Below are 26,348 nucleotides of genomic sequence, written 5' to 3' on the forward strand. Positions count from 1 at the left end.
GTGCGTCGAACGGGAACTGAGAAAAGTTGAGGATGAAAACCCCATTTGCCTGCCACCCTCACAAAGGTCGGATTGTTTTTCCCGGAGCAGTACCTTTTAGGACGGTTGCACTCACGAGAAAAAATCACCTTCTCCTATAAGAGTGAGTCTATCAGAGACACTCTCCAGAGGAGAACGTGATGCATTTTCATACAATCAAATTGGAACTCACGCATCATCCGTTCAGAACATTGGAAAACTGAGTTCATTAGAACATAGACAGTAGGGATCATTTAATTCAACTAATAAGTAATGCGTTTAAGGGGGGGGGGGGTCGAGTTGGGTATAGCAACTTGTTACGCTGTGTGGATTTTGGATAGAAAATCTGATGAAAATGGGTTACGTAGGGGGCAAGATGGGACGAAAATAAACAAAAAATGTGTTTGAACAGCCCATATTCTCCCATTTTAGCAGCTCCCAGGTCCCAGCTCCAAAATTGCTGTGAACACCAAGTCCCTACGCACCATCTTTTCATCAACTTCAAAGCCGCATACGACACGATCGACCGTAACGAGCTATGGAAAACCATGGACGAGAAAAGCTTTCGGGAAGCTGATCAGACTGATCAAGGCGACGATGGATGGAACGCAGTGCTGTGTGCGAATTTCGGGTGAATTGTCGAGTTCATTCGAATCGCGCAGGGGGCTTCGACAAGGTGATGGTCTCTCCTGCATGATGTTCAACGTGGCGCTAGAAGGTGTTATTCGACGAGCGGTGGGCGAAATGCGGGGCACGATTTTCAACAGATCCAATCAACTTATCTGCTTTGCCGATGACATTGATATAGTCGGCAGATCATCTGCGGCGGTGGAGGAGATCTACCGCAAACTGAAACACGAAGCAGGAAGGATTGGGTTGATGATTAATACGTCCAAGACGAAGTACATACTGGCCTGCGGATCCGAGACCGACCGAACCCGCTTGTCCAGCAATAACAAGGTCACAGTCGACGGCGACGACTGGAGATAGTCGAAGACTTTGTCTATCTCGGCTCACTGGTGACCGCAGACAATGACACCAGCCGTGAGATCCGGCGGCGAATCATCAGCGGAAGTCGTGCCTACTATGGACTCCACAAGCAACTTATGTCGAGAAGACTTAGCCCTCGCACGAAGTGTAACCTGTATATGACGCTCATTAGACCGGTTGTTCTCTACGGGCAGGAGACATGGATATTGCTCGAGGAGGACCTGCGTGCACGCGGAGTATTCGAGCGACGAGTGTTAAAAACCATATTTGGCGGCGTACAGGAGAACGGAGTGTGGAGGCGAAGGATGAACCACGAGCTCGCGCGACTCTACGGCGTACCCAGTATCCAGAAGGTGGTGAAGGCTGGCCGGATACGCTGGACAGGATATGTTGCGAGAATGCCGGATGACTGTCCTGCAAAACAGGTGTTCGCTACGAATCCGGTAGGATCAAGACGAGCGGGAGCGCAACGAGCGAGATGGTTAGACCAAGTGGAGCGTGATATGGCGAACGTGGGGTGTCCGAGAAATTGGGGAACGGTTGCCATGGACCGAGTGAATTTTAGGGATTATGTTCGTCAAGTTATGTCGTGAGACGGAATACTACCGTCAAACGGGGCATCATGCAACAGCGGGGTTCGATGCAACATTTATATAACACTACATTGAATCAATTTTTAATTTAATATATTGTAATAAAGTTATCTTTTAATGATAACAAAATGATGATGACATAATTTCTCGCATCTTAAGCTAGTTGTCTTAAGTTTTTTATTTTTATGTAAAATTCGAAAAATCGAGCAATAAATGTACAAATTTTAACATTTTTTGATGCCGAAAAAAACTTTACCCAGTATGACGGATCGGCTTGATAAAATTTCCTACAAACTTTTTACTGGTTTCCTCATGTTATACCAACATTGTTGGTATAAAAATATTTTTCGAACAATCACCCAATTTTTTTAAATGAATATTTTTAAAATTCAGTTAGATGTCTGGGGTTAAATGCAACAAAATGCAAATCAAAGAAATACCTTGTAAATCTCGTTTCCATGTGCTGGAATATGAATGTTTTGCATCACGCGTTTGTAAACATTAAAATTTCATGGATCCAAAAATTTATTTTTATGATTTCAGCTTGTAGAATTTTTCGTAGTATTATTTAACCCCTAAATGTATGCAGCATCCTTATTTTCAGAAAAAATGTGAAAATTTGTTTTTACAGACCCAAAAACTACTGCAATTGGTGTTGTCATGCGTAAAAGTCTTTAAGGCATTGCAAATATATTAAAAACTATGAATTTTCGTACGTGTTCATAAGATTTTTCATTAAAAACAAAGTTTGTTGCAAGTTACCCCATTTTCTTAGGAGTGTGAAAATCGCATGTTTTTAGAAAATTAAAAATAACTGAAGAAACCAATAATTGTTTTAACTACGCTTATTTGATGCCCAAGCATCCTTAAAACTTTTGATGCATAAAGGATACGATTAACTGTGAACATAAGTTTTTTAGAAGCCATTGAAGTTGAAAATTGTTGCATGTTGCCCCAGTTGACGGTATGTAAATAAATAATAAGCATTGGAGGGAAACTATTTTATATTTCTATTAGGAAACCTCATAACTATTAGTTTTTTTAATAATATGAAAACGATAAACTTTGTAATAATCAAAACTTTTAAAAGTTAAAAAAAATACAATATTACATGGCCAAACTAGGGCAAGATTTGTTTGAATGATGAATACAATGTGTGGGATACCGTCCGGTAAATGCTTAACACAACACATTCGATATAAATTACTCGCATTGAAACGTATAGGAAGAGCCACCGTATCACCCCTCGTAAAGCAGCGAACAAGGAACATCGACGATTCTGCTCTCGCACGTTTGCCGTCCCTCTCATCCATTTCGCTGGCCAGTCACAACGCACAATTCGCAGGCTCAAGTCGCGCGTGAAGTTCAGTGTTGATGTAAGCCGATTTCTTCCGTAATGCCGAAACTGGTCAGGTAAGAGCCATGCTTATCTCTCGGCCGTAACCGGATCCCACAATTGGCGATCCTGCCAGGAGCTGTTCCAATTCCAGAGAACAGCAAAATAATAAACTTATAACCGAGAGAAAGCAGTTTTATGTTTCATTATTTTCACGGCGGCCATTTTGAATTCCATACGGAAGAGTTGAACTAAATTCCCAAATAATAGAGCAACGTTTCTAGAATTTGTATAATTGCGTAGGTGTTTTCAAACTGACCGCGAAGATGGATTTACTATTGTTGATTTACCGTCTTCACACTACTTTTGGTTCGATTTAGTTTTTTTTATTATATTTTCATCGTGGAAAATAGTCTGTTGTGCCTTGTTGCTGGTGGTAGGGTGCAATTTTCAAACTACCATTTCGTTTGGAACAGTTCTCAATGTTATCTGATTGAGGTATAAATAATAAAAATAGCTCAGAGAAGGCAAACTGATGTGACGTAATTCTTCACCAGAATACGTGTAAAATTGTGTTGTGTGGCGCGACGAAGACCTCCGTCACTTAGGAAAAAAGGCCTTGGTGGGCGCGACGAAGACCTCCGCCTAAGTAATTTGTTTGCAGCTTGGTGGATGCTAGCTGCATGGCGCGACGAAGACCTCCGCCACGAAAAAATAAGAAAGCTTTGCTGGGCGCGACGAAGACCTCCGCCTGAGTAGTTTGTTTGCAGCTTTGTGGATGCCAACTGCAAGGCGCGACGAAGACCTCCGCCACGTAAAAAAAAGAAAGCATTGATGGGCGCGACGAAGACCTCCGCCTGAGTAGTTTGTTTGCAGCTTGGTGGATGCCAACTGCAAGGCGCGACGAAGACCTCCGCCAGGTAAAATAAGAAAGCTTTGATGGGCGCGACGAAGACCTCCGCCACGTAAAAAAAATAAGAAAGCATTGATGGGCGCGACGAAGACCTCCGCCTGAGAAGTTTGTTTGCAGCTTGGTGGCTGCCAACTGCAAGGCGCGAAGAAGACCTCCGCCACGTAAAATAAGAAAGCTTTGATGGGCTCGACGAAGACCTCCGCCTGAGTAGTTTGTTTGCAGCTTGGTGGATGCCAACTGCAAGGCGCGACGAAGACCTCCGCCACGTAAAAAAAAAGAAAGCATTGATGGGCGAGACGAAGACCTCCGCCTGAGTAGTTTGTTTGCAGCTTGGTGGCTGCCAACTGCAAGGCGCGACGAAGACCTCCGCCACGTAAAATAAGAAAGCTTTGATGGGCGCGACGAAGACTTGATGAGAACAAAAATAGAACAGCTGGGTGAGTGATAACTGTATAGGGCGCAACGGTGCCCTCCGCCCACCTTCGCTATAGAAGGTAACAAGGATGAATTTGTTTTTCAGATTAAAGAGAAATATCAATGATCACATGTTCAATAAATGAATCATTAGATAACAAGCTTTTAGATTGCTTGCTGGAGGTATTGCTCATGGAATTCCGGCTCTGACGATCGTTTAATTCTCTGAACCTTTTTTAGTGTAGAATGCTCCCAATGTTGCTATCGAGAATGGGTGCAACGCGGACCGCGAGCAGGCTCAGGATTTATCGCAACAACATATCTCTACTTAAAACATCTAACTTTAAACTCTTCGTAATTCGACAGAATCTTATCATACATTAACCAGAATCTTCGTTCAACGTGTGAGTTAATGTCCGTAGTAGATTTTTGCGTGGGCGCTATTCATGAAGTATTAAAAGCTAACTACTGAACTAACTAGGAAATTGCAAATATTACTGTAACCATCTCGTGTCGTAATCTCGAGGCTTCATTGGGGTTCTGAGGAAGTAAACTGCTCTAAAGAATAAAAAAAAGTATGCAAGTATCAGTATTATAACATACGTTCGAATTCGTTCAAGTAAACCTTTTGTTACGAAATTAAGAAAACCAGAGAGGATAGGGCGATATTCGAGAAATTAAGTTTGAAATGCGTTTGTTCGAAACTTCGATACGTGTGGTTTGGTGGCTGCATAGGTTGTGTTTGGCATATAGCGTTGAAAATATTGTTATTGAAATAAACCATAAAACCTACAGAAAAAAACTAGAATGTTTTCGAAAGCACAAAAACAGTAAAGGTTAGCAAAATTAACATTAAGTATTGATAAAACATAAAGCCTCATATTAGGCTCATAGTCATATAACCATATTCATGCTCTAGCGTTGAAGCGTTCTTTTTCTTGTCAGGCTGCCATACTATTCTCTAGCAGATAGATAAGACTCATGGAAGTTTTCCCTCTTCTGCACATCATGAAAAGTACACAATTCTTAACGTGTCGGTGCTCCACCTTGAATTCCAAGTCCCGTTAAATTTGCGTTTCTGTTGTCGTTCCTGCCACATAATATGTGTGGATCTTCTTTCCAACTCTATTTTTTAGCTTCGTCTTTTTATTTGACGAATTGTTCTGTAGCTACTTAAACGTCGTATTTTTTTTGCGTTATGCACTTGATGTCTTTCCCGATGTCAATCCTTTTACCGCATCAGGAAATGCATACTTGTGAATTTTGGCAAAGCTGATCTGGAACAATTTTGTATTATTTTATTTGAAGGCTCAGCGTGGATTGGCTAAAGCTAAACATAGGGGAGAACGGAATAATTAGGTACAGCGGATAATCTAGAAGCGCAAGACGCGTGACTTGCTGAAGACTCTATAGGCCCAATTGATGAACTTAGCTCGACTTGCGGTTGTGTTGTTTCCATGAGTATTGCAGCGCAGAATTTAGTTTCATGCACCCCAGTTGCGTATAGCAGAGCACTCTCTCTTATTCAACTCGTAGCTTGCCTTCGACTGATACGCTTGCCACACTTGGACGGGAGTTTTGGATCATACTTCATGTTCCTAAATAGTAGTTTGTTCTATGGTTGCAGCGAAAGAATGTCCCGAAGTGTTGAGGAGTCGTAAAGGGATGGCCCATTCAATAGGGTTTGTGTCCATACAAGTAAATAAAGTTCAGCTTGGTTTGGTGCAGATGATTCGGGGAGGCCAGCAGGAATGAACTGATGTTGGCGAGAAGCTGCTGATTCAGGAAAAGCGGAAAGATACGATACTTTTCTTTTTTTTTTTCGATGAATTTCATTTATTACTCACCTTCTTTTTATTGTATTCATTTTCTAGTCCTATCCTCATCTGCGCACCTACAATCGCGCAGGAACGCGGTGTTAGTCCACTGAATATGTAATGTCAGACGTTGCAGTTCAAAGTTTTCGCAATATAATTTGGTTCGATCTATGTGTGTTTACAAGTGCTTCCTTCGGATTTGTTTTCATACGTTCACGATAAAATTGAATTACTCAAAATACAGCTAAAAATAATCCAGCAACACTTTTGACCGTGGACTAAATACTTGAATACACTGAGAAAAAGTTTTTTTATATCTTTTATTAATTCATTTCATTTTTTACCAAGTAAATGAATGTTACATTGAATTTGCAGTAAAATGGTGTGGATATGCTGTAAGCTGTAGAGCTTAGGATTAATAAAAGAAGTAGACTAGAAGTTTTTTTTTTCATTTTTTTTGTGAGTAAATGGGAGATGTGGGATACCGTCCGGTAAATGCTTAACACAACACATTCGATATAAATTACTCGCATTGAAACGTATAGGAAGAGCCACCGTATCACCCCTCGTAAAGCAGCGAACAAGGAACATCGACGATTCTGCTCTCGCACGTTTGCCGTCCCTCTCATCCATTTCGCTGGCCAGTCACAACGCACAATTCGCAGGCTCAAGTCGCGCGTGAAGTTCAGTGTTGATGTAAGCCGATTTCTTCCGTAATGCCGAAACTGGTCAGGTAAGAGCCATGCTTATCTCTCGGCCGTAACCGGATCCCACACAATGCTTCCAAAATTTCGAAAAATCAAACGGCTCTTGGCGTAATCTGAGATCAGCACCTAGAATTCAAGGCAAATACCAACTACGTGATTAGCAAAGCATCCAGAAGTATCGGTTTCATTTTTAGAGTGGCAAAGAACTTCAAGGACGTGTATTGCCTGAAAAGTTTATACTGCAGCATTGTTCGTTCTAGAGATGTACCGAATATTCGGTTGGCCGAATACCACCGAAAACCCGTTAAGCTGAATATTCGGCTCACCGAATAGTTGAGCTAAGTATTCGGCCGAATAGGCCGAATATCTACTACAGTCTTTAATTTTTTTTAAATGACTGGATAATTTATAAATATTCAAAATTAATGTTATAAAAGCTACACTATCATTAATAACTTATGGTTTCAGCAAAACATCTAAGGTGTATCCGCGTATCTTTCACTGTAGATCGTACTGGAGAATGCTGACAAGTATCGTTTTATATTTTGATTATACACAGCAAAAATTATTTCCTGTAAAATTACGCAAATGTTCTGTAACAAAAAGGAGCAGGAAATTTACCATAATTTTACAGGTCGAAATACAAATTACGTGACATTTAATTTTCAGTGTACAACTTTTTTACAGGACATTTGCTGTAATAATGAATGAATCTTCGTTAACTTTCAAGGAAAACAAATTAAAATTACAGGTTTTGTTAATAACAGGTTGATTTATTTTAAAGGTTGCAGTTTCAGTGACACGTAAAAGTCAAAAAAAATTTCTGTGTAGTTTATTCCAGATTTTCTGGATATATTCAGGCTTGCCCATAAATCCAGTAAAGATTCCAGATAAGTCAAATCTGTCCGGGATGTCCAGATATGGTTTGAAACTTCCCAAGTTTTGTCTGATTATTTTCTAAATCTATATATATAAAAATGAATTTCTGTCTGTCTGTCTGTCTGTCTGTCTGTCTGTCTGTCTGTTCCCTATAGACTCGAAAACTACTGAACCGATTTGCGTGAAACTTAGCAGATGGGGGTATTGGAGGCCGGGGAAGGTTCCTATATTAGTTTGGGACCCCTCCCTCTTTCTGGAAGGGGGGAGGGGGCCTTATAAAAAAAAGTGATAAGTCTTCAAAACTCGAGAACTGATCATGCAATTGAAACGAAATTTGGCATAAGAGTGTATTTCGGTACGAAGAAAGTTTTTATGATGGTTTGGTACCCCTCCCTCCACTCAGTAGGGAGAAAGGAAGGGAAGAGGGGGCATACCTTACATTTTTTTACATATCTGGAGAACTAATCAAGCAAACGGAACCGAATTTGGCATGGGACGGTAGTGGAATACGAGAAATGGTTCTATGATTACTTCAGACCCCTCCCTCCTTTCAGTGAAGATTCAGGAAGGAGGGGAGGGGCCTTTAACCCCTTTTTTATTACATAACTTGAAAACTATTTGAGCAAATGAAACCAAATTTGGCTTGGAAGGGTATTTGAGTACGATAAATAGTTCTTTGAATATTTGGTACCCCTCCCTCCGTTCAGTGAGGAGATAGAAAGTGGGGAGGGGCTCCTTTACAATTTTCAGCATTACTGGAGAATTGATCAAGCAAACGGAACCAAATTTGGCGAAGGAAGGTATTTGATTACGAGAAATATTTTTATGATATCTGGAGAACCCTCCGTTCTTCCAGTCGAAAAAACTTAAGGAAGGTTGGTGCTCTCTTACAATTTTTTACATCACTCGGATCCTTACCCAGCAATTGGAACGAAATTTGGCTTGGGATGGTATTTGAGCACAAAAGGAATATTTCTGTGAATATTTGCCTGTCTGCCTCCTTGCAGAGGGGCGATAGGAAGGAGAGAGGGGTGTTTCTTAACAATTTACAATGGAACCAGGTATGACATGGGAATAATCGTACAGTCGAGCAAATAGAACAGAATTAGGCATGGGAGTGTATTTGAATACACGGAATGTTTGATTTTGATCCCCTCATTCAAGGTAGGGAATAGGTAGGAAGAGGGGCTCCGATACCAATTTTATAGCATAACTCGCAAACCAATAAAGAAAACGAAACCAAATTTGCATGAGAGGGAATTCGAGCACAAGAAATGTTTTTCCCTCCCTCCATTCAATGGAACGATAAAAAGTGGGAAGAGAGTCACTCATACAATTTTTATTAATATCTCGATAACTTATCGAAAAATGGAACCAAATTTTCATGGGAGCATATTTTTGTACGGGCAATATTTTTTCGATGGTTTGAGACGCCCTTCTTTTGCCAGATAGTTGATAGAGGGTCACCTATTTTTTGAATAACTCGAGAACTTATCAAGAATGGAGCCAAAATAACATGGGATCGTATTTGTATACAAGAAATGTTTCTGATGTTATGTGACCCCCCTTCCTTCCATTAGGGATATAAAAATAGGGAAGGGGGTCACTCCAACAATTTGAATAATAATTTAAGAACGAATAGGTAAAATAAGTGTCCCATGACGTAATTTTGTTACAAAAAATGTTTCTTTGAGAGTTTGAGAGCATCTTCACATTAAAAGGGAAAGCGATGTATAAAAAAATTTTGGCATAAGTTATAAACTTATAAGCAAAGAATTATAAAATTGAATTGAAAAATTTGTGCAAATAAATGAAAAGTTAAATAACAAGGTACCACAGATTTCAATAATTTTTGGAAGGTGTAGCAAAGCACACCGGGTCAGCTAGTTAAATATAAAACTCAAATTTATTTTTAAAAACTTTTAGATTTTTCAAAAATTTCAAAATAAACAAAAATTATGCCTTTTTTAATATTTTTAAAATCGTCCTGAATGCTTGACCGTGTGGATATGTGTGGTTGAAAGTATGGTTTGCTTAAAGTTAAAAATCATTTTTCTTTTCAACAACTATTTTGAAGATACCTTGCTTAAATTTGACCTTCACCTAATTCAATATAAAAGAAGGAAATTCAAATTGCTTGGCACCTGTTTCGACATGTTCTGACCCAGATTTCACAGGAACGCAATCTCTTTGGGGATAAACGCCCTGGAGCGACTAGTCATCTGATGTCTTTTCAGTTATTGGTGACATTTCAAAAATCAGAAAGACCCCTTCTTAAAAGTATCTTGTAATTCATCATCCGATGTTATCATCTGGTTGAAAATAATCGACTAAAAACGTGAGGGGCATTAATATGAAAGAAATTGAAAGCATTGAAATAATCGCTAAAGTTTTGTTTTCATTAAAATTTCAATATTCGTTTGGCCGAATAGTTGAAAAGGTCGATATTCGGTATTCGGCCGTTCACCGAATACCACTATTCGGTACATCTCTAGTTCGTTCCATCCTTGAATACGCTTCAGCTGTCTGGTGTCCCTACTACCAGAACGATGTCGATCGGCTCAAGGCCATTCAGCGGCGATTCTTGCGATATGCCCTTAGACACCTGAACTTGCAAGACCTTTTTCGCTTGCCTAGCTACGAAAATCGATGCCACCTCATAGATATTGATGCCCTTCAAGCCCGCAGACAAGCAACACGTGCCTCATTTGTCGCCGACCTCCTGACATCGCGAATCCACTGTCCCACGCTACTGAAGGCTATTCCGCTTAGTGTACGACCCCGTGCATTTAGAAATCAGGATCTTCAATTGTACATTTCCATTCGAATGAAAAATTACGGAGCTAACAGCGCCCTCATCGATGCAATGAAAACGTTCAACCGTTTTTCGGAGCATTTCGACTTCGACGTTTCGAGGGATGTATTCCGAAGAAAAGTGATTAGAGCTTTGGGAACCCCATAGTTAGATTTAAATGTTTTGTTTAATTTTAAGTAATCATTTGGATCAACGTGTGATCCGTTAATCAGAAATAAATAACAAATAGCAAATAACTCATATTTACCGTGAACGGCCCTAATTCTGCGCAGTTAAGGATTTTCAAATGTTTTAAGTTATAAAAAATTTACCTTTCAATGAATTTCCTCAAAATTTCGTGTACAGTTGGGCTAACTAACAAACTTAACGGCAAAAATAATGAGAGCTCAATTTTGGAGCAAAAATGTGGATAATTTATTTACAACATTTGGAAAAAATGCAAGTGGCCCTTATTCTGCGCACTATTTTCTATTTGTTCCTAATTCTGCGCATATGTCCCATATTCTGCGCACCCAAATAAAACCAATATATCATTTCGTACTGGTAAGACAAACATTTAATTTAATTCAAATGTATTAAAAAGTATGTTTTACACTTTGTAAATTATTGCAAATTATGAAAAAGAACCAATTCATGCCTTGGATCTTTGAAGCTTATGTGACACTTTCTTTTACTATTTCTTACACTTGCTTATGTTACTTGCAGATGCTTTTTTCCTGCAGCTCGCTTATCAAATGTTTGTTGACCGATCATGTTCTTCGCTGGATCTGGTCAAATTAACTTGTTTCGTTGGTGTGTAGTGCAGACTATTCCGACATATAGAAGCAGTTCCGGCGGGCCACAAAATCGCCCCAGCTGGGGGAAACTATGCGCTGCTTCATTTGGCTTACTATCAGTCAGTATCAGTTAAGGAGTGCGAGTGAGCGGGTGAACCGAGAGAAGCTTCGCGTAGTTCCCCCAGCTGGGGCGATTTTGTGGCCCGCCGGAACTAGTTCTGTACGTCGGAACAGTTTGTACAGTTGGGACTGAACGATAAACACGCGAACATGATAGAAAACGCAAATCAAGATTTTCGTTTTTTTTGTCAACAAAACATATAGATTCGAAGGGATTCTTAAGAAACTGTTAACAACTTTACGAATACCCAATAAAACTTATTAGAAAAGTGTAATTAAAAGTTTCCTAACTCGCTGAATTCAATTCCTTGCAGCTTTAACCTCAGTTCTCTTCGGTGCTTTTCACTCTGCGCATTAGGAACATAAGTAAACAAATGGTATCAAGTTCTGCGCATTGGTAAAATCATTGTTGTGATTTGAAAAACCACTTTTCTCTCAAATTTTTAGCAGTCATATTCAGAATGATTTTATCTTCCACGTAAAGGCATTTCCAATCAGAAAATTCTGTTTAACATTGTTTCATTTGATCTTTTTGTTTTCCTAACACTTAAGTTGTACTGCTAACGGCGGCCATTTTTCAACGTTTGCTTCCTACATTTATTTTGATTTTTCCCATTTCTCGCGAACCATTCATCAGATTTCAAAATAATTGGAAGCTTTTTGAAGATAAACAGTAACTGAAGAAACTCAGCTTGTTTCATGAATATTTTGTTCATCACATCTTGAAATATTTCTGTTTGAATATGAAAATGCGCAGAGTTTGGGACTGCGCAGAATTAGGGTCGGTCACGGTATATATATTCTATGTGAACTCGAGCATGATAGTAGAACAAAGTTATTCAAGAGTCACTATCTGGACTAAGAACTAATACAAAAACCTCAAAAACCCATTTCAAGTTCATAATTCTGCTGCTATTTTTCAAAATTTTCTCACTTGTTCATAGAATAAGGTTGTCAGATTTTTTTCAGCACGTAACCGGGCCGGACAAATGTTTTATATAAAAACCTGGCAAAACCCCTGTATGCATTTGATTTAAAAATTGTCCACCAAATCCAGGCAAAACCGGACAATTTTGGTCAAAACCTAGGAATTGCTCTTCAAAAATCTAGAAAAAAAAAACTTAAAAAACTTTCATGATTATTTTTTGAAGCAAAAATTTTGGACACATAGAAAAAAAATTTCAACACTATTAGTTTTTTTAAGTTTGATTTAAGAACGAGAATGAGAATAAACCCGGGCCAAATCCGGGCTTTTCCAATGAAACCTGGGAAACCGGGTAGGACCGGACTTACCCAAATTTAATATTAAATATCCGGGCCAATCTGGTTAAAACCTGGCAATTTGACAACCTCATCATAGAAATTCAAGTCTGAATATTAAATTTTAAATTAAACCCATTTTGGAGATTCTGGTTCCATATTCCTATAACCAAAATTGTATTTCTACCTATTTTTGAATTTCTTATTTTGTATCAAGTTTAGGATTCTTGATTTTCAGTTCGAATAATCATAAGAAATTAAAAATCCTGCTACATGCTGCTTTGAAATCCATGTTCGATTTCAATTTTGCATTTTATATGATATTTGAATCATGTTTTTTAAAGATCAAATGCATTTTTAATATTTTGATAATAGTATTCCGAATATGGAAAAAGAAGAAATTTGTTTTATATTCAAATTCTAAGTTCTTTTTTTTTTCTAACACAAAATTTCAACATAAAAAGCTTCTAAGTGGCGATCCAAAATTGAAAACCAGATTTAGATTCATCATTCGAAATTTACATTTTAAATCTGATTTATAAAACAGATTAAAAATAAATAATTGAAATAATGAATTAAGACTGAAGCAGCTCTACAGAATTTAAATAATAGATTTATGAATGAGAGCTCTAAGATTTGGCTCATGAAATTCTGATCTGGAATAAAAATTCGGAAATCGAACTTTTTGTACATTTCGGAAATCGTATAGAAATTCGGAAACAGTTTCAAAGGTCAATTTTTGAATTCAGGTTTAAATTTAGATTTAAAATTCAGAAAAAGATTTAGCTTGTGAATGAGTTTTTCAATCAACATAAAATTGTTGAGAAATTTAAAAGAACATGAACTTCAAAATTTGTCAATTAAATATCCAGATTTCAAAGTTTTTAATCAGAATTAGTATGTACACACTATTCAGCTGAAAACCACAAATATAAAGTGGAATTTAAGTTAATTTTCAAAGTTTTGATTCATGCCAAGTATCCAAAATTATATTTAAAAAAAATTATCCATATAATTTTCAGTATGGAATTGATTCTTTATGAAAAATATTTTCCGTTTAAGAAACAAGTACCTGATCTTCAACTTAAAAATCTGCACAAAATTCTTTATTTCCTCGAAGTATTTTTTTAACATTATTAATAATGCAGCTTTTTTTAAGCAAAATTGCAATCTAAAATCATAAATTTCGTTCAACTTTTAATCAAGCAAATTTGATCCGTTTTTTTTTATCTCTTACTGTTTCTTTTTGGAAAATTGTATTTATTTTCATCAAAGGTTAGAATCTTGGAATTTGTAAAAGAGTTTAGAAGATTTGGCTTGTTTGATTTGAGTATTGAATAAGTTTCTTTTTAAGAAATTGAAGGCTACCCCAAAAGAACTTATTTTATGCTCAAATCAAATAACTTTGATTAACAAGACTTTTAAAATAATTTTAAAAAATTATCCATTGATGAAAGCAAATTTCATATTTTGTTTCTAGAGGTTTCACCAATAAAAAATTTAGCTCACCCTTTAGGCTAAGGACCACTTTTCTAAAGTTACTTTTTTAAAGGTTTTATTAAAGACACTTTACCATCCTTGTGGCATTCGAGTCTTCTCTTAAGTTACTTTTTCATACGGGAACCATTAATGAGTACTTAAAAGTGAATAATCATATAGTTAAAAACATAATTTGTTTTAATTTTTTTTTATTCATGTGTTGTTTAGCATAAAATCATAGGTAAACATTAGTCACCAAAACCCCCCCCCCCATGAGTCGGTTCTTCCTACGGCCCTGTACAGGACAACACAGAGCCAAAATTGCAGACACATTTCCTTCTTGTAAGCAAATGTGGCGGAAAAAGTGGCTGAGGTCGCTAAGGTGGTCAAAGAGGCAGACACGGAAAAATTTAGGCCAGCCTCAGAACAAAAAATTCCACAACGGGGTGGCTCTACTTTTAACTTATTTTTAAATCCTGAAAGTATAGATAGGACTTTCTTCAAAACATTCGAGAATAATTTGAGATTGAAATAAAAAAAATGTATACTTATTTACCTAATATTTCGACACGCTATTGACAACTCGCATAGTCGTTGACCTGTCTCCAATGTTAGAGTTTTCCCGAAAGATATTCTTCCTGGCTGCGCAGGGGTCTGCCATTTCACACCATCGTTCCGGCGGTTGGACCGCGTAGAAAAAGTAGTCCTCCAAAACGATCAACTCTTGATAAATAACTAAAGGGCTATTTTCCACAACCCGGGCACACTCGTTCAGCACCAGGTAAAAATTGTCCGGTAGACAGCAACAGTTCAAGGTAGCAGCAGCTTGCTCTGGCCGATTTATCGGTCGGACCCAGTAGTCGTAATTGGGAACCAGCAAGGTGTGATGCCTGAGCGGCAGGTTGGCTGTTTCGATTGGGGATTGTTGATATGGATAGTACATGAACGACGCTGTGTCGGAAAACATGCTTTCAGAAGCTGCTATCGATTCGTCGAGTTTGGCGAGTTTGGTAGCGATTCCGTCAGATGATTTGGGTTTTTGTAAAGCCGTGTACTGTCTGTCGATTTCGTTGCGAACGACAATTTCGTCAAGGATTTCATTGCTGGTTGGTGCGGGATTTTGCGATTTATCTAAGGGGCACCAATCGGTTTCGGTGCAGTTCACATGAACCTTATAAAAATCGTCGATCACCTGTGAGCTAACATTCGTCAAAGGTTTTATGAAATGGAAGCTCTCTAGATTGGATTTGAGTTTTCTGGCACGTAGCTTGATTCGGCAGTTTTCTTGGAGAAGTCTTCTGAACTCGGAGATGTTGATAAGCGGCTCGATAGTTCGATCTGTATGATCCACGGACATGAACTCGGGAATGTGAATACTACTGTCATTTTTTTGCGCCAACATTATCGTCTCAAGATAAGATCGATATGGTGTAAGGCTTGGTTCGAAATCGATGCTTGTTGTAGGCTTAGTCCTGTTTGGTTTATAATATGTTTGAATTATGGTACTTGTTATATCTTTAAGTCTAGTTAAATGCTCCCGACGAGACTTGTCGCTAGTAGTTGGTTTGGTAGCGTCAGTGGGGTTTATTTTTTTGGAATTGAAACTTATAAAAAGACCTGGATCTGGAGCAACGTTGTCATCGGTTGCTGTCAACCGGTTGACCGGATAGTACACCTGACTTATAATGACTTTTCTCGCTTCTATATATTCAAGCCATTCAGTGAATACGAATGCTGTTTTTGTTTGATTTCCCGTTTGAGCATTCAAACGATTCAAATCTGCAACAGAACTTGATATCCTTACTTCTGTGTTATCATTCAATCCGAAGAGTAATTTAAGAGCGAAAAGGATAAAGGCCATAGCACGACCCTCATAATTGGGCATACAGGAACTGGAACGTTTCATAACGGGATGAAACCAATCCATCAAGTTGTTGATGTAGCCATGCAATTCCAGCGGAAGTTGAAGCTCTTGTAAATACCGAAGACAGAGTTTAGCTAAATTTGGCATAACCGGAGTAGCATGTATCATTTCGGCAAACTTGAAAGCACTGTTTCTTAATGTGGTATGGCTGGTAACGGGCGTTTTTTGTAATCTGGGAAGTGTACTGGCATAACATGTCGGATCAATTTCCTGTGGCAAATATTGGATTAGATTATCGTTGGACAGATGATCTTCTCTGATAAATCTTACAACATCTGCCAACTGAACCTCACTGCCGCTGACATTTAAAGCTAACCCCAGCAAACCGTATATCACTAACGGGACTAGGTTTTCCGGATCACCTAACTCTACATTGCCTTTCCTTTTCAATGTACCTCGCACCCCACCCTTCTGTTTGCTCTGCTGGATCACTTTCCAATCGGTGTCTTGTTCAAGCTTATCGATATACCGGGAGGAAAGTTTCATTTTCCGTTTCATTCGCACCCGTGCCAATCGAGAGAATCGAACTTTTGGCCCCCCATTTGCGGAAAGTAAACTGCTGCGACTGCTAGCATCACTTTCCTCCCCCGACTGTTGGCTGGTATTCAAAGAACGTACCGACATTTCGTGCAAGGAACGGTTTACATCACTTTGCTGGTCCGACAAAAAGGAATCATGCTCGGCATTCAGAAGACGCCGTTGGTTGGCACGGGACCTACGATTCAGGATCCGTCTGCTGGCCAGTGATTGCGTCTCGGACATTTCTCCCTCAGAAGTTTGCGAAGGACCCGTGCTTGCCCGACGTGGCCTTTTCGGGGCCCTAGGCAGCTTGCGGCTGTAGATGATGGCAGCGTCGCTGAAGGAAAGAATCCAAGAAACGTGTTTCAATTTTCTTTATCATAGTTTTAAACTTGAACAGTTACTTACATTGGTAGAAAGAAAGCACTGAGGCGAGGTTTCTCCGGCTTCTCTTTATCAAAGAAAGCTATCTCCATTCGTCGCAGATAACTGGTCCACATTTGCAGGACCGTTAATTTGAGGTTCTCCCCTGCACCAAAACTGATCAAACGTTCGGTAAATGCCAACAAGATATAGTTGATCTGCTCGTAGCTTGTGATCATAAGAATTTCTGAAAGAAATCAATACCTTATCATCTAAATCGATGCAATGCCTCTTCTTGACCATTTGAAAACTTACTATTCTCCACCTTCAGCTTGATACCGCGAACGCCCTGGTTCACGGCCTCCGTATCAAACTCTTCAACCAGCTGTTGGCCATGCGTACGCGATTTTGTACCACATTCCACGCAGTAAAAGAATCCTCCTTCAGCGGTGAAGTCTTTCTGGCCGCACACTTCACAAGTTTCTCCGGCCATCGTAACTGTTTCAGTAATCAATCTGCGAGAAACCTTTTCAGCACATTCGCCAAAATCGCCAGAATTTACACGTAAATAAAAGGATAGAATCACAAAATCTATAGTTTTGGAAGGCGCCCAATTCACGCTAAATTATTTGAATCGATTTGTGGTTGTAGCGGTACGAAAATGCAAACATGATAATTCTGCCAGTAATTCTCAAACTGCATTTGAAAATTGGCGATAGAAAATAAAGAAAAAAGTACAATCATATTTCTTTGTTATGTATCTATTGGGCTTGGTCCTGCTAAAAATGATAAAGCTAACTCTTCACTCTTACACAGATTTCCATAAGAATGACAGCTAATCGGAGTGAAGGCTATTTTGCTTTCTCTAGAGAGGTATACGATTTCACGTGTGTTAAACTGCTGTTTGTTAAAAAAACGTTCAGAGAAGCAAAGATATTTTGATTTTTTTGCAAAGACTTAACGGGCAGTTTTGTAAAAGTTGTTGCGTGTGCTCAAGTAGAATGCAAATCACAGGCTGACTCTCTGATGGTGCGAGTGAGAAGAACAACGCAATCACAAAAAAATTACTGAAGTTGCTGTGCTTCTACAGAGAGGGTTTTGTGTTAAACTGCTGTTTGTTAAAAAAACGTTCAGAGAAGCAAAGATATTTTGATTTTTTTGCAAAGACTTAACGGGCAGTTTTGTAAAAGTTGTTGCGTGTGCTCAAGTAGAATGCAAATCACAGGCTGACTCTCTGATGGTGCGAGTGAGAAGAACAACGCAATCACAAAAAAATTACTGAAGTTGCTGTGCTTCTACAGAGAGGGTTTTGTAGAATAATAATTCATATTATGAAGAACTGACAAAGTATGTAATTTCCGAAACTCAGTTCTTCGTTAAAGTTGTCGTACTCCAAAATATGTATTTTAAATAACGGTACTGATATGTACAATTTTCTTAGCGTGAAGCCTGTTCAGTGCTTCAACCGCTGTACATAAACCATTCATCAGCGTTGAGAGCACTTAGCACGTGAATACAAAAAAGTGCGTTCATTTTTTCAGGGTAGCCATCAATGCTTGTTCATGATATGAACGTTTATATAAAATAATAATAATATATTATATTATATTAAATAATAATATATTATATTCTAATATTCCAATTTATTTCAATTTACCTAGATCTATACAGTTTTATTTATTATAACTTGCTTTGCATTTATTTTTTAATCAATTTACGTACGCGTACGCTTTGATATTGTTTTTTTTGGAGAATGCATATAAAGCTTCTTCATCTAAGAGGCAATAAGCCTGTTCAACAGGCAATTGCAATTGGTTTCAATCGATTTCGATTGGTAAATGGATGTTCACTCAGCCAATGTTTTGGTCGAAACTAATCCAATTGACGTTCAATGAAGCCAATCGAAATCGATCGAAACCAGTCAAAACCGATCAAGCTAGGAAGCAGGATTCGTTTCGATCGATTTCCATCGCACTAACACATATGTATTTGTTTGCTGTCAAAAACAGCAGATTTGGTTTGTTGTGAAAAAAATATTAGAAGAAATGAAAGCGGTGTCATTCGGTGCGGTGTTTGCTGTCGTGTGCTGAGTCGGTGGTGCAGTGCTAGTCGTGCGGAGTCAGTGGTGCTGATCGGTGGTGCTATGTCAGCCATGCTGGATCGGTGGTGTTGTGCACGTCATTCTGAGTCGGTATGGCTGTGCCAGGTATTCTGGATTGGTGGTGCTGTGCTAGTCGCGCAGGTCTGGTGGTGTCAGACATGCTGGGTCTGTGGGGCTGTGCCAGGTATCCTGAGTCGGTGGTGCTGTGCTAGTCGTGCTGGTCCGTGGTGCTCAAAGAGATGTCGGTCGATGTGGCGTCGCTGTTCTGTGCTGTTCTGTTAGGACTCCATTTTCACAATACATCTGTCTGTCGGTCTTGGATTATTATAATAATCAAATAGGAAGTGACCAACTATGTGACTACTATGTAAATAAATAGGAAGTGAAATTTGGTCTATGTTGTGAAATACGATAAAATGTCAAATAAAATATAAAGTTTATCGATCCTCTGTATTTTGTTTCATAATATCATGATTGTATGTTTTAAAAATAATAATTATTTTCCTATAGCAGCAATTTTTCGCTTTTGTGCTTTTCTTATCCCTCAAAATTGCTCATTATTCTAAACAAATTCCTTTTTAGTATTCTAATATAGTTCGAGTCGAACAACAAACTTTCTAATCTGAAATTTTTCGGACAGCTTGTATACGGGAAAGAATTGCTATTGAGATATGGCCAAAATGATGGATTCATTACAATTTGCCTTGAGTAAACCGCCTTTTCGAATTCTGAACGAAGCTGATAAAGAAAATTACATCTGAAAACACTGCGCCAGTGCGTTAGTATTAGTGAATGGCTGTTCAATCAACAGCCTAATAGAAATCGATCGAAGTCAATTGGAAAAACAGCTGATCAACTGTCAATCCATTCCAATTGATTTCGATTGGGTTTTGTTGAACACACCTAATTAAAATTTGGCTACACTGCCTCGTCGATGCCAAAAGTGCGGTGATCCATTCATCCGCGTTCACTTGTTCAGTCAGTTTTCCTCTGGTAGCCAAATCACCACATTCTCGGGCCAAGTTCGCGACGTGTATACACGCTCTTTTTTTTAAACTCAAAATTAAGTAGTTTTGGTTCAAAACAGCACTTCGGTGGCATCCCTCAACTTTGAGTTTAACAGGGCAATAGCAAAACTAAGTTCTGATAGGCATACTCAATACTAAGTTCGGCAGCCGAACTGTAATTTATCCTTTTTTTTCGAGGGTAGCTTATTTTCAGGGAATTGAAGGATGATTAAAATTTGTTGTACCCGGATGTTGCTGTTCCGGTACAGAGCAGTGGAATGTTTTTACACTCCCGGTCAAAGAAAACTTCCGGATGTTACTTCCCACGTAAACAACATCCGGAAGTTTCCGGACATTCCAAGCCGCTCACCATATGATGACAATGACGGACAGAATTTTACGCTGACACGGTGAACATGCATTTCATTATAAAGTTCCTTCATAGTCTTCCGGTAATTGTTCCGGAGCGACAAAATTTTGCGACGTGTTTGTTGGTTGCTGTTCCGGTTCGAACTGAACTCGCTAAGTGTTTTCAGTCCAACAAAAAGAGTTCAATTTTTAGTTCATAAGGTCGAACTCAGCTTTGATCCCTCGCCGAAGGAAAAAAAGGGATCAATTTTGAGTTCGCAGTTCGAACTCCGTTTTGATCCATCGCAAGGAGGAAAAAGGGTACTTAACTTTAAGTTCATAGAATCGAACTATGTTTTGAACCTCGGTCATACTTAATTTTGAGTTAAAAAAAAAGAGCGTGTATGACTGACTGACAAGGTTGGACAGAAGAGCTAGTTTTGTTGGTGTAATCGCGCAACCCGTGCCTACGGAAAATTCCTTCACTTTTTTCGTCGGGAATTCGTGAACGTTTCCGGAAGATCCTATCGGGGAATGCTTCCGGTGTTGATCGAGCGTCGTTGAGTGTTGTTAACCGGAAGTTTACGATCGGGCTAGGGTAACTTTTCGGGTTCGAAGAAACAAGAGGTGTGATTTTCTGTTCTTTTTTTTTTATTTGAGTTGGCCCTGGTTGAATCAATCCAGCATCGGGTTATTGGAGTGGGTGTGTGCGGAAGGCGGGGCTTCAGAAGTGACTTGCTGGAGGTTTTGATCGCGCATGTAGTTGTTTGTTGACCTGTTCATCTTTTCATTCATCAATTCGGATTTGGTTCAGTTGTGGGTGTGTGTGAGCGCGTTTCGATTTACGAAGGGAAGAACAACGTGAGAAGAAGAAACCCACACAATCCTGGAGAAAACGTCAGATTTTGTGTTTCGAATTGCGACAAAAATCATCGAGCTTGTAGTGATTAGTAAAAATAAGTAAATAAAATTTCCCGAGCAGAACCCACTTGAACTTAGAAGAATGGATAAGTTTATCAGCATGTGGAAAGTGCGAGAACTCGCCGATAAAGTGTAAGTACCTACTTTTTTAAAGTTAAGGCGATAACGAAAATACTTTTCACTACCTTTTGTTATTACTCGAATGGTTGAATCGCAAACACGTTTCTACAAGGTCATAGGAACACCGTCCGTTACTGCTATGAGGTGGTGCAGATTTCCGAGATGACAGTGAATTTGCTCACTTATTTTAATTTATTCTAGCAGTAAACGCACTCAATATTATGTTTGGTGCGTACCTATGCTTAAAGACATCTACGCAAGATGATACCCCCTTTACTGGAAGTTGTATTTTAAAGCGGGGAACGCCGCGATTAGCATCTTTTTTAAAACTTAAATTAAATTTTAAGCCCTTATCCTTCCCGAGTGCCAATTTGATACTCCTGACTGAAACCTCTTCTGTTTTTTTAACATGGTCACAGAAATGTAAGGAATGAAGGTATGTAATGTAATGGTATAAAGGCGAAACTTTACAAGAATTTTGACAAGTGTGTTGATATTCCAGTTGACGTAATTTGTCACTTTTTGACTTTTTCTTCTTCTACCTAATTGCTTTTCAAAGCTTTTTTAATTTGCAATACTTTAGGAATACTGCTAAATTTAACTTGCACCTGAATTATGAGAATAACAAAAAAAGATATTCGCAATAAAATTATCTCCTCAATATGTCACGCAAAAGGAGAAACCCTGGCATAACAGCACGAGGCCAAGTCGGTATCAAATTTTGAATACGGCGAATGCGCCAACTGTAAACAATTCCAGATAATCACATAAATGCGTTAAACTCTTAATTTTACATCCGAAAATATGATCTCCTTTAATTTTTTCTTATTTTAGTGAAGTTAAATTTAATTTTTTAAATAAGGCGAATAGCTTTTTTATGAGTGTGTAATCCCACAGTTCATTCGCCCATTTCCCCTCAAAATTTCGTCGCGAACAAAAGGGCCAATAGTTATTTCGAGATAGAAAAAGGGCATTGACGTTTTTGAAATTTGTTTTCCAGGACGAGGAGATGCACAAATCAGTATTTATAAGATCATTAAATGTGCTAATGTTTTAATGTGATCATTTGGACTCGCTTTCAAGCCGAAATTTGCTTGAATATTGCTTCTTTAATGAGTGATCCAAAAGGCGAACAGTCATTCTGCAATTCAAAAGGGCGCACCAATTTGGCGAATGAACAAAATGAGAGCACCAGTCTGTGGTAAAAGGGCCCACAGTTGAATTTATTAACTTTTTGAAGTAATTAGTACGGAAAAGCTATATTTATCGATCGGGTGATGAAATTAAATCAATTTGAAAGCATTTTAGCGACTTATTTAGGAAAATGATTGTACGCAGCTAAATAGGAAATTGATTTTATTTTCTGAAACTTGGAATGCGTTTTTCTCAAAACAAAGGTCTTGGCGCATTCGCCGTATTCAAAATTCGATACCGAAGTCTTTTGGCCTGTTGGTCAAATGTAGAGCTTCTCTAATCGGGCGGCAAACGAGGAATGTGAATTAGGAAACGTCAGACTTCTTTCAAAGACGAGCAACCTTTCCGATGTCCAAACAGGATCTTCAATTTGGACGAATCGCCATTTGAACTTTTTGTCGAAGAATATTTAAATTTGCTTCTACTTTTTTCCTCGCTTATATCATTCTCAATAGTTCCAGATATGGTTGCCTCTTCTTCCGCAATTGTAAATTGTTCGATGTGCAAAACTAAATTAACATTAATTACTATTGCTAGTCATGTAAAACTTAGTGACTTCATATTCGGTTCAAAATCGGTTTTATTATTGGGTTTAACAGAGGAATGTCGATCGATTTTCCCCAAATTATTGGCGCTACGCTTGTTTTCTTCCAGATCAGTCGTACCCAAAGATATTTTAACATTTCTGAGGCGCCTCATTCATAGTGGCACCCAGTCTAGCTGCAAATATTGCCCATAAAGCATAGAAGAATTTCGCCCTTGAATGTAAACAATCACCAAAAGACCTGCCGAACGAAAACATGCTGTTGAATGTGGTTTGGTTTGGTCGCCCTATTGATTTTCGTTACTCGCGGATCGCTGGTAACAGAGAAAGATTTGGTTCCGAATTCGTAAACGCTCCTTTAATCCGTTCGAAGTTTGTGGTACGTTTTAAAATCCTACGATAACAATTCTAATGAAAGTAATTTGAACATATTAGGATATCTCTTTCAGCTTACGTTTAGTGACCTTTCTCTTTCTTTCCTCCTGTCTAGATTCCAGCCTTTGCACTCGCTATGACGCTTCACCTTTAATTAATTGTACAATTTCACAATAAATTCTAAAGGTTCTCAACTACTTTCTCACCTGCTCGATGATGCTTACTCCAAATTGTACAGTTGCGCACTTCCGGATAACTTAGTACTTAGCTTGGATAAGCAACTCCACCGGCACTAGCGTACTAATTAGGTTAAGTTATTTACCTAGATTAAGTAACTTTAAGTTAAATTTCAAACTAAATTGCTTCTCACACTCAAGTCTCACCTAAGCACGTAAATTTGAAGTAGATCTTTTCTAATATAGCCTCAATTAGAATCAAGCTATGATTCGAACACCACTAGAACTCAATTTTTAAGAATGATTCTTGTTTGTTTACTTTTGTCTACGTTATTGCTTCTAGCCTTCCCGCTTAATTTGCAGCTTTCTTTTCTCCCTCTCTCATCGTCCCAATTTGAGAACTGTCATCTCTATGAGTGCGTTCAATGCTGTCGGCACGTTAGGCCCGTTCAGTGACAGCCCCATTCACTACTGTTTCCCTTTTTTCTCTCTGTTGCTTCAGTTTATTTTTTTCTGCTACCTTTTCGGATTAAACGAATGCGATTCCAAGTTTTATTATAATTATTCTCTACGTTCAAATGAATGCGAACCATTCGGTCGTCGCGTTGTGTCAGCCAGAAGCGGACGGAATCAAATTTTGTCAAGTAGTTTTGTTTCGATCAGAGGCGTCACCAATGAATTCAGAAATTCACGAAATACAAGTCAAAGTAGGTTAATACTCTTCAGGAAAAGAAAGATGTTGCCTCTGGTGGTTTTTTTTCTTCTCTCATTCTAATTGGCACCCTTTAGGGAAACGAACGAAGGTCGACCGTGAAGAGCAACAGATTCGAACCAGAAAAGCAACAATCGAAAAAGTGAGTCATTATAAGTTTGCTTAAGGGGGGGGTAGGGTCTAACGGGTAAAAAAAAAACACCATTTTCACGATTTTTTTCTAGAGCTATCGTTCAAACAAATGTATTCAAATTTTTTGCATTATACAAAGCATTGTTAAAAGAACATTTAGTAATTTTTTCGCAGAAAAATATTGAAAAATGAGCCGGTGACGGAGCACTTTTGAGGATGCCTTTTAGAAAACAGGATTTGCGGTGGACACTGTATCTCAGCACAGAATCATCTGAAATCCAAAAATCCGAGCAAAATATTTTTAATAGATGTTTTTCTGGACCCCAACGTTTTTATTTAACTTAAAAAAATTTTTATGAAATTTTTGTGGCTGTTTGAAGTAAAAACTACGATTTTTCACAAAAAATTCGGCCTTTTTTAATCTGTAAAATATCCCCAAAGTAAAAAAAATGAAAAAAGAAAAACGTTGGGGTCTGGTATTTTATATGTAGAAAATATGTTCCAAATTTGAAAAGAATCGGATAAGTAGTTTTCAAATGACGATGTCCACGGACTTTAAAAATGTGCTTTCGAGAAAAATGCGTTTGAAGTTTCTGCTCTTGCTTTCTTGCAGTATTAGATAGGAGGAGATAAAAGCCTATAACTTCTACAGTTTTGCTTCAATTGACTTGAAAATTTGACACAACATTCTTGAAATGTTTTGCAATAAGAAAATAGAAAAATAAAAAAATCGATTTTTTGAAAGTGTTAGACCCTACCCCCCCCTTAAGCCTTTTTCGGGTCCCTAAGATGCCGCGAGTTTTTGCGATCTTTCTGAAGCTAAATTCTGCAATACTTACCTAGTAAATATTTAGAATATTTCGGAGTCTGTCATATGAAAAATTCATGTTTGTTTTGATTTCCGCTCGCTGGTTGATCAAATAAATTGCCTAAATGGAGACAATATACAGCTGCGTTCAAAAAAGAATGAAATTGCGTGAAGCTGAGCACTTATTCCCAACATTGACAAGCTACCATTCCTCTTTCGGTTGATATTTTTCCATGAAATTTTCCCCCAACTTAGTTCAACTATTCAACTAACGCTCTGCAAAATTTGAAGTCTTCACATCGACTCGAAACAAAGATACAGCTACAGATAAAAAGGGAAATTTTAAATTACTTCTCTGCATCTTTGACAATTTTCATTGAAAAATCTTGAAATTTAATCCAAAGATGTTCCAAAATTTTTCAATTATTATTGCCAAAGATACAGCGAATTTAGTGAAGCTATTTCCCTTTTTTACGGGATTAGCTTTTTTTTTCGTTCCCAGTCATTGTAAAGACTTCAAATTTTGTAGAGCGTTAGTTGCATAGTTGAACTAAATTGTGTGAAAATTTCATGAAAAAATATTATCCGAAAAAGAAATGGCAGATTGTCAAAGTTTGGAGAGAGTGCGCAGCTTCACGCGATTTCATTCATTTTTTGAACGTAACTGTGTCTTAACTTTACCTTGAACAATTTTCAACGATGATTTATTATTCTGATATTGTTCAAGTTTCGATTAATGAAAATATTATTCATATTGAAAAACCCTAACCGTTAATTATGAAGGGCAAGAGGCTTTCTCAATTATAGCACAACTTTTCAACTGATTTTAACGCAATTGATACAAATGATTTTCACACAACGAGATTAGTAATTTTTTAGCCCCATTTTGTAAACAGGGGCCCTCATCAAAAATTATTCCACCTAGGGCAAAATATACAAATCAGAATCTGGAAACACATTTTGAAAATTTGTTGTCAAAATCGAAAG

The 26,348-nt window shown here is 38.2% G+C and overlaps 2 protein-coding genes across 4 annotated transcripts in view; one reads left to right on the forward strand and one right to left on the reverse strand.

Moving 5' to 3' along the window:
* Positions 1-14,393: 14,393 nt before the first annotated feature.
* Positions 14,394-25,276, reverse strand: LOC129740413 (TATA box-binding protein-associated factor RNA polymerase I subunit B). Of its 2 annotated transcripts, XM_055732072.1 has the most exons (4): positions 20,386-25,276; positions 17,239-20,337; positions 16,969-17,170; positions 14,394-16,897 (listed from the first exon to the last, which is right to left on the reverse strand). In XM_055732072.1, exons 2-4 carry the CDS (start codon positions 17,414-17,416, stop codon positions 14,674-14,676), a joined length of 2,604 nt encoding a protein of 867 aa, XP_055588047.1. In that variant the 5' UTR covers positions 17,417-20,337; positions 20,386-25,276; the 3' UTR covers positions 14,394-14,673. The 2 variants fall into 2 exon arrangements, with proteins under 2 accessions (XP_055588047.1, XP_055588046.1); XM_055732071.1 differs by having other exon boundaries at positions 17,239-25,276.
* Positions 20,547-26,348, forward strand: part of LOC129740412 (clathrin interactor 1) — a 41,514-nt gene continuing 35,712 nt past the window's right edge. Inside the window, exon 1 of one of the 2 annotated variants that reach the window (XM_055732069.1) lies at positions 20,547-21,432. In XM_055732069.1, coding sequence (XP_055588044.1) covers positions 21,383-21,432 — 50 coding nt within the window. In that variant the 5' untranslated portion in view covers positions 20,547-21,382. The remainder of the gene's footprint in view (positions 21,433-26,348) is intronic. The other variant, XM_055732070.1, reaches the window with a different exon arrangement.

The sequence above is a fragment of the Uranotaenia lowii genome, chromosome 1 (genome assembly GCF_029784155.1).
Source record: "Uranotaenia lowii strain MFRU-FL chromosome 1, ASM2978415v1, whole genome shotgun sequence".
NCBI lineage: Eukaryota > Metazoa > Arthropoda > Insecta > Diptera > Culicidae > Uranotaenia > Uranotaenia lowii.

What these genes read in the sequence shown, in the direction of transcription:
- LOC129740413 (XM_055732072.1), bottom strand. Translation starts at nt 17,416, where the DNA reads ATGGCCGGAGAAACTTGTGAAGTGTGCGGCCAGAAAGACTTCACCGCT. An exon ending in CAAGCTGAAGGTGGAGAATA is followed by an intron (nt 17,171 to 17,238) that starts GTAAGTTTTCAA and finishes GATTTCTTTCAG; the next exon opens with AAATTCTTATGATCACAAGC. An exon ending in AGTGCTTTCTTTCTACCAAT is followed by an intron (nt 16,898 to 16,968) that starts GTAAGTAACTGT and finishes TCTTTCCTTCAG; the next exon opens with CGACGCTGCCATCATCTACA.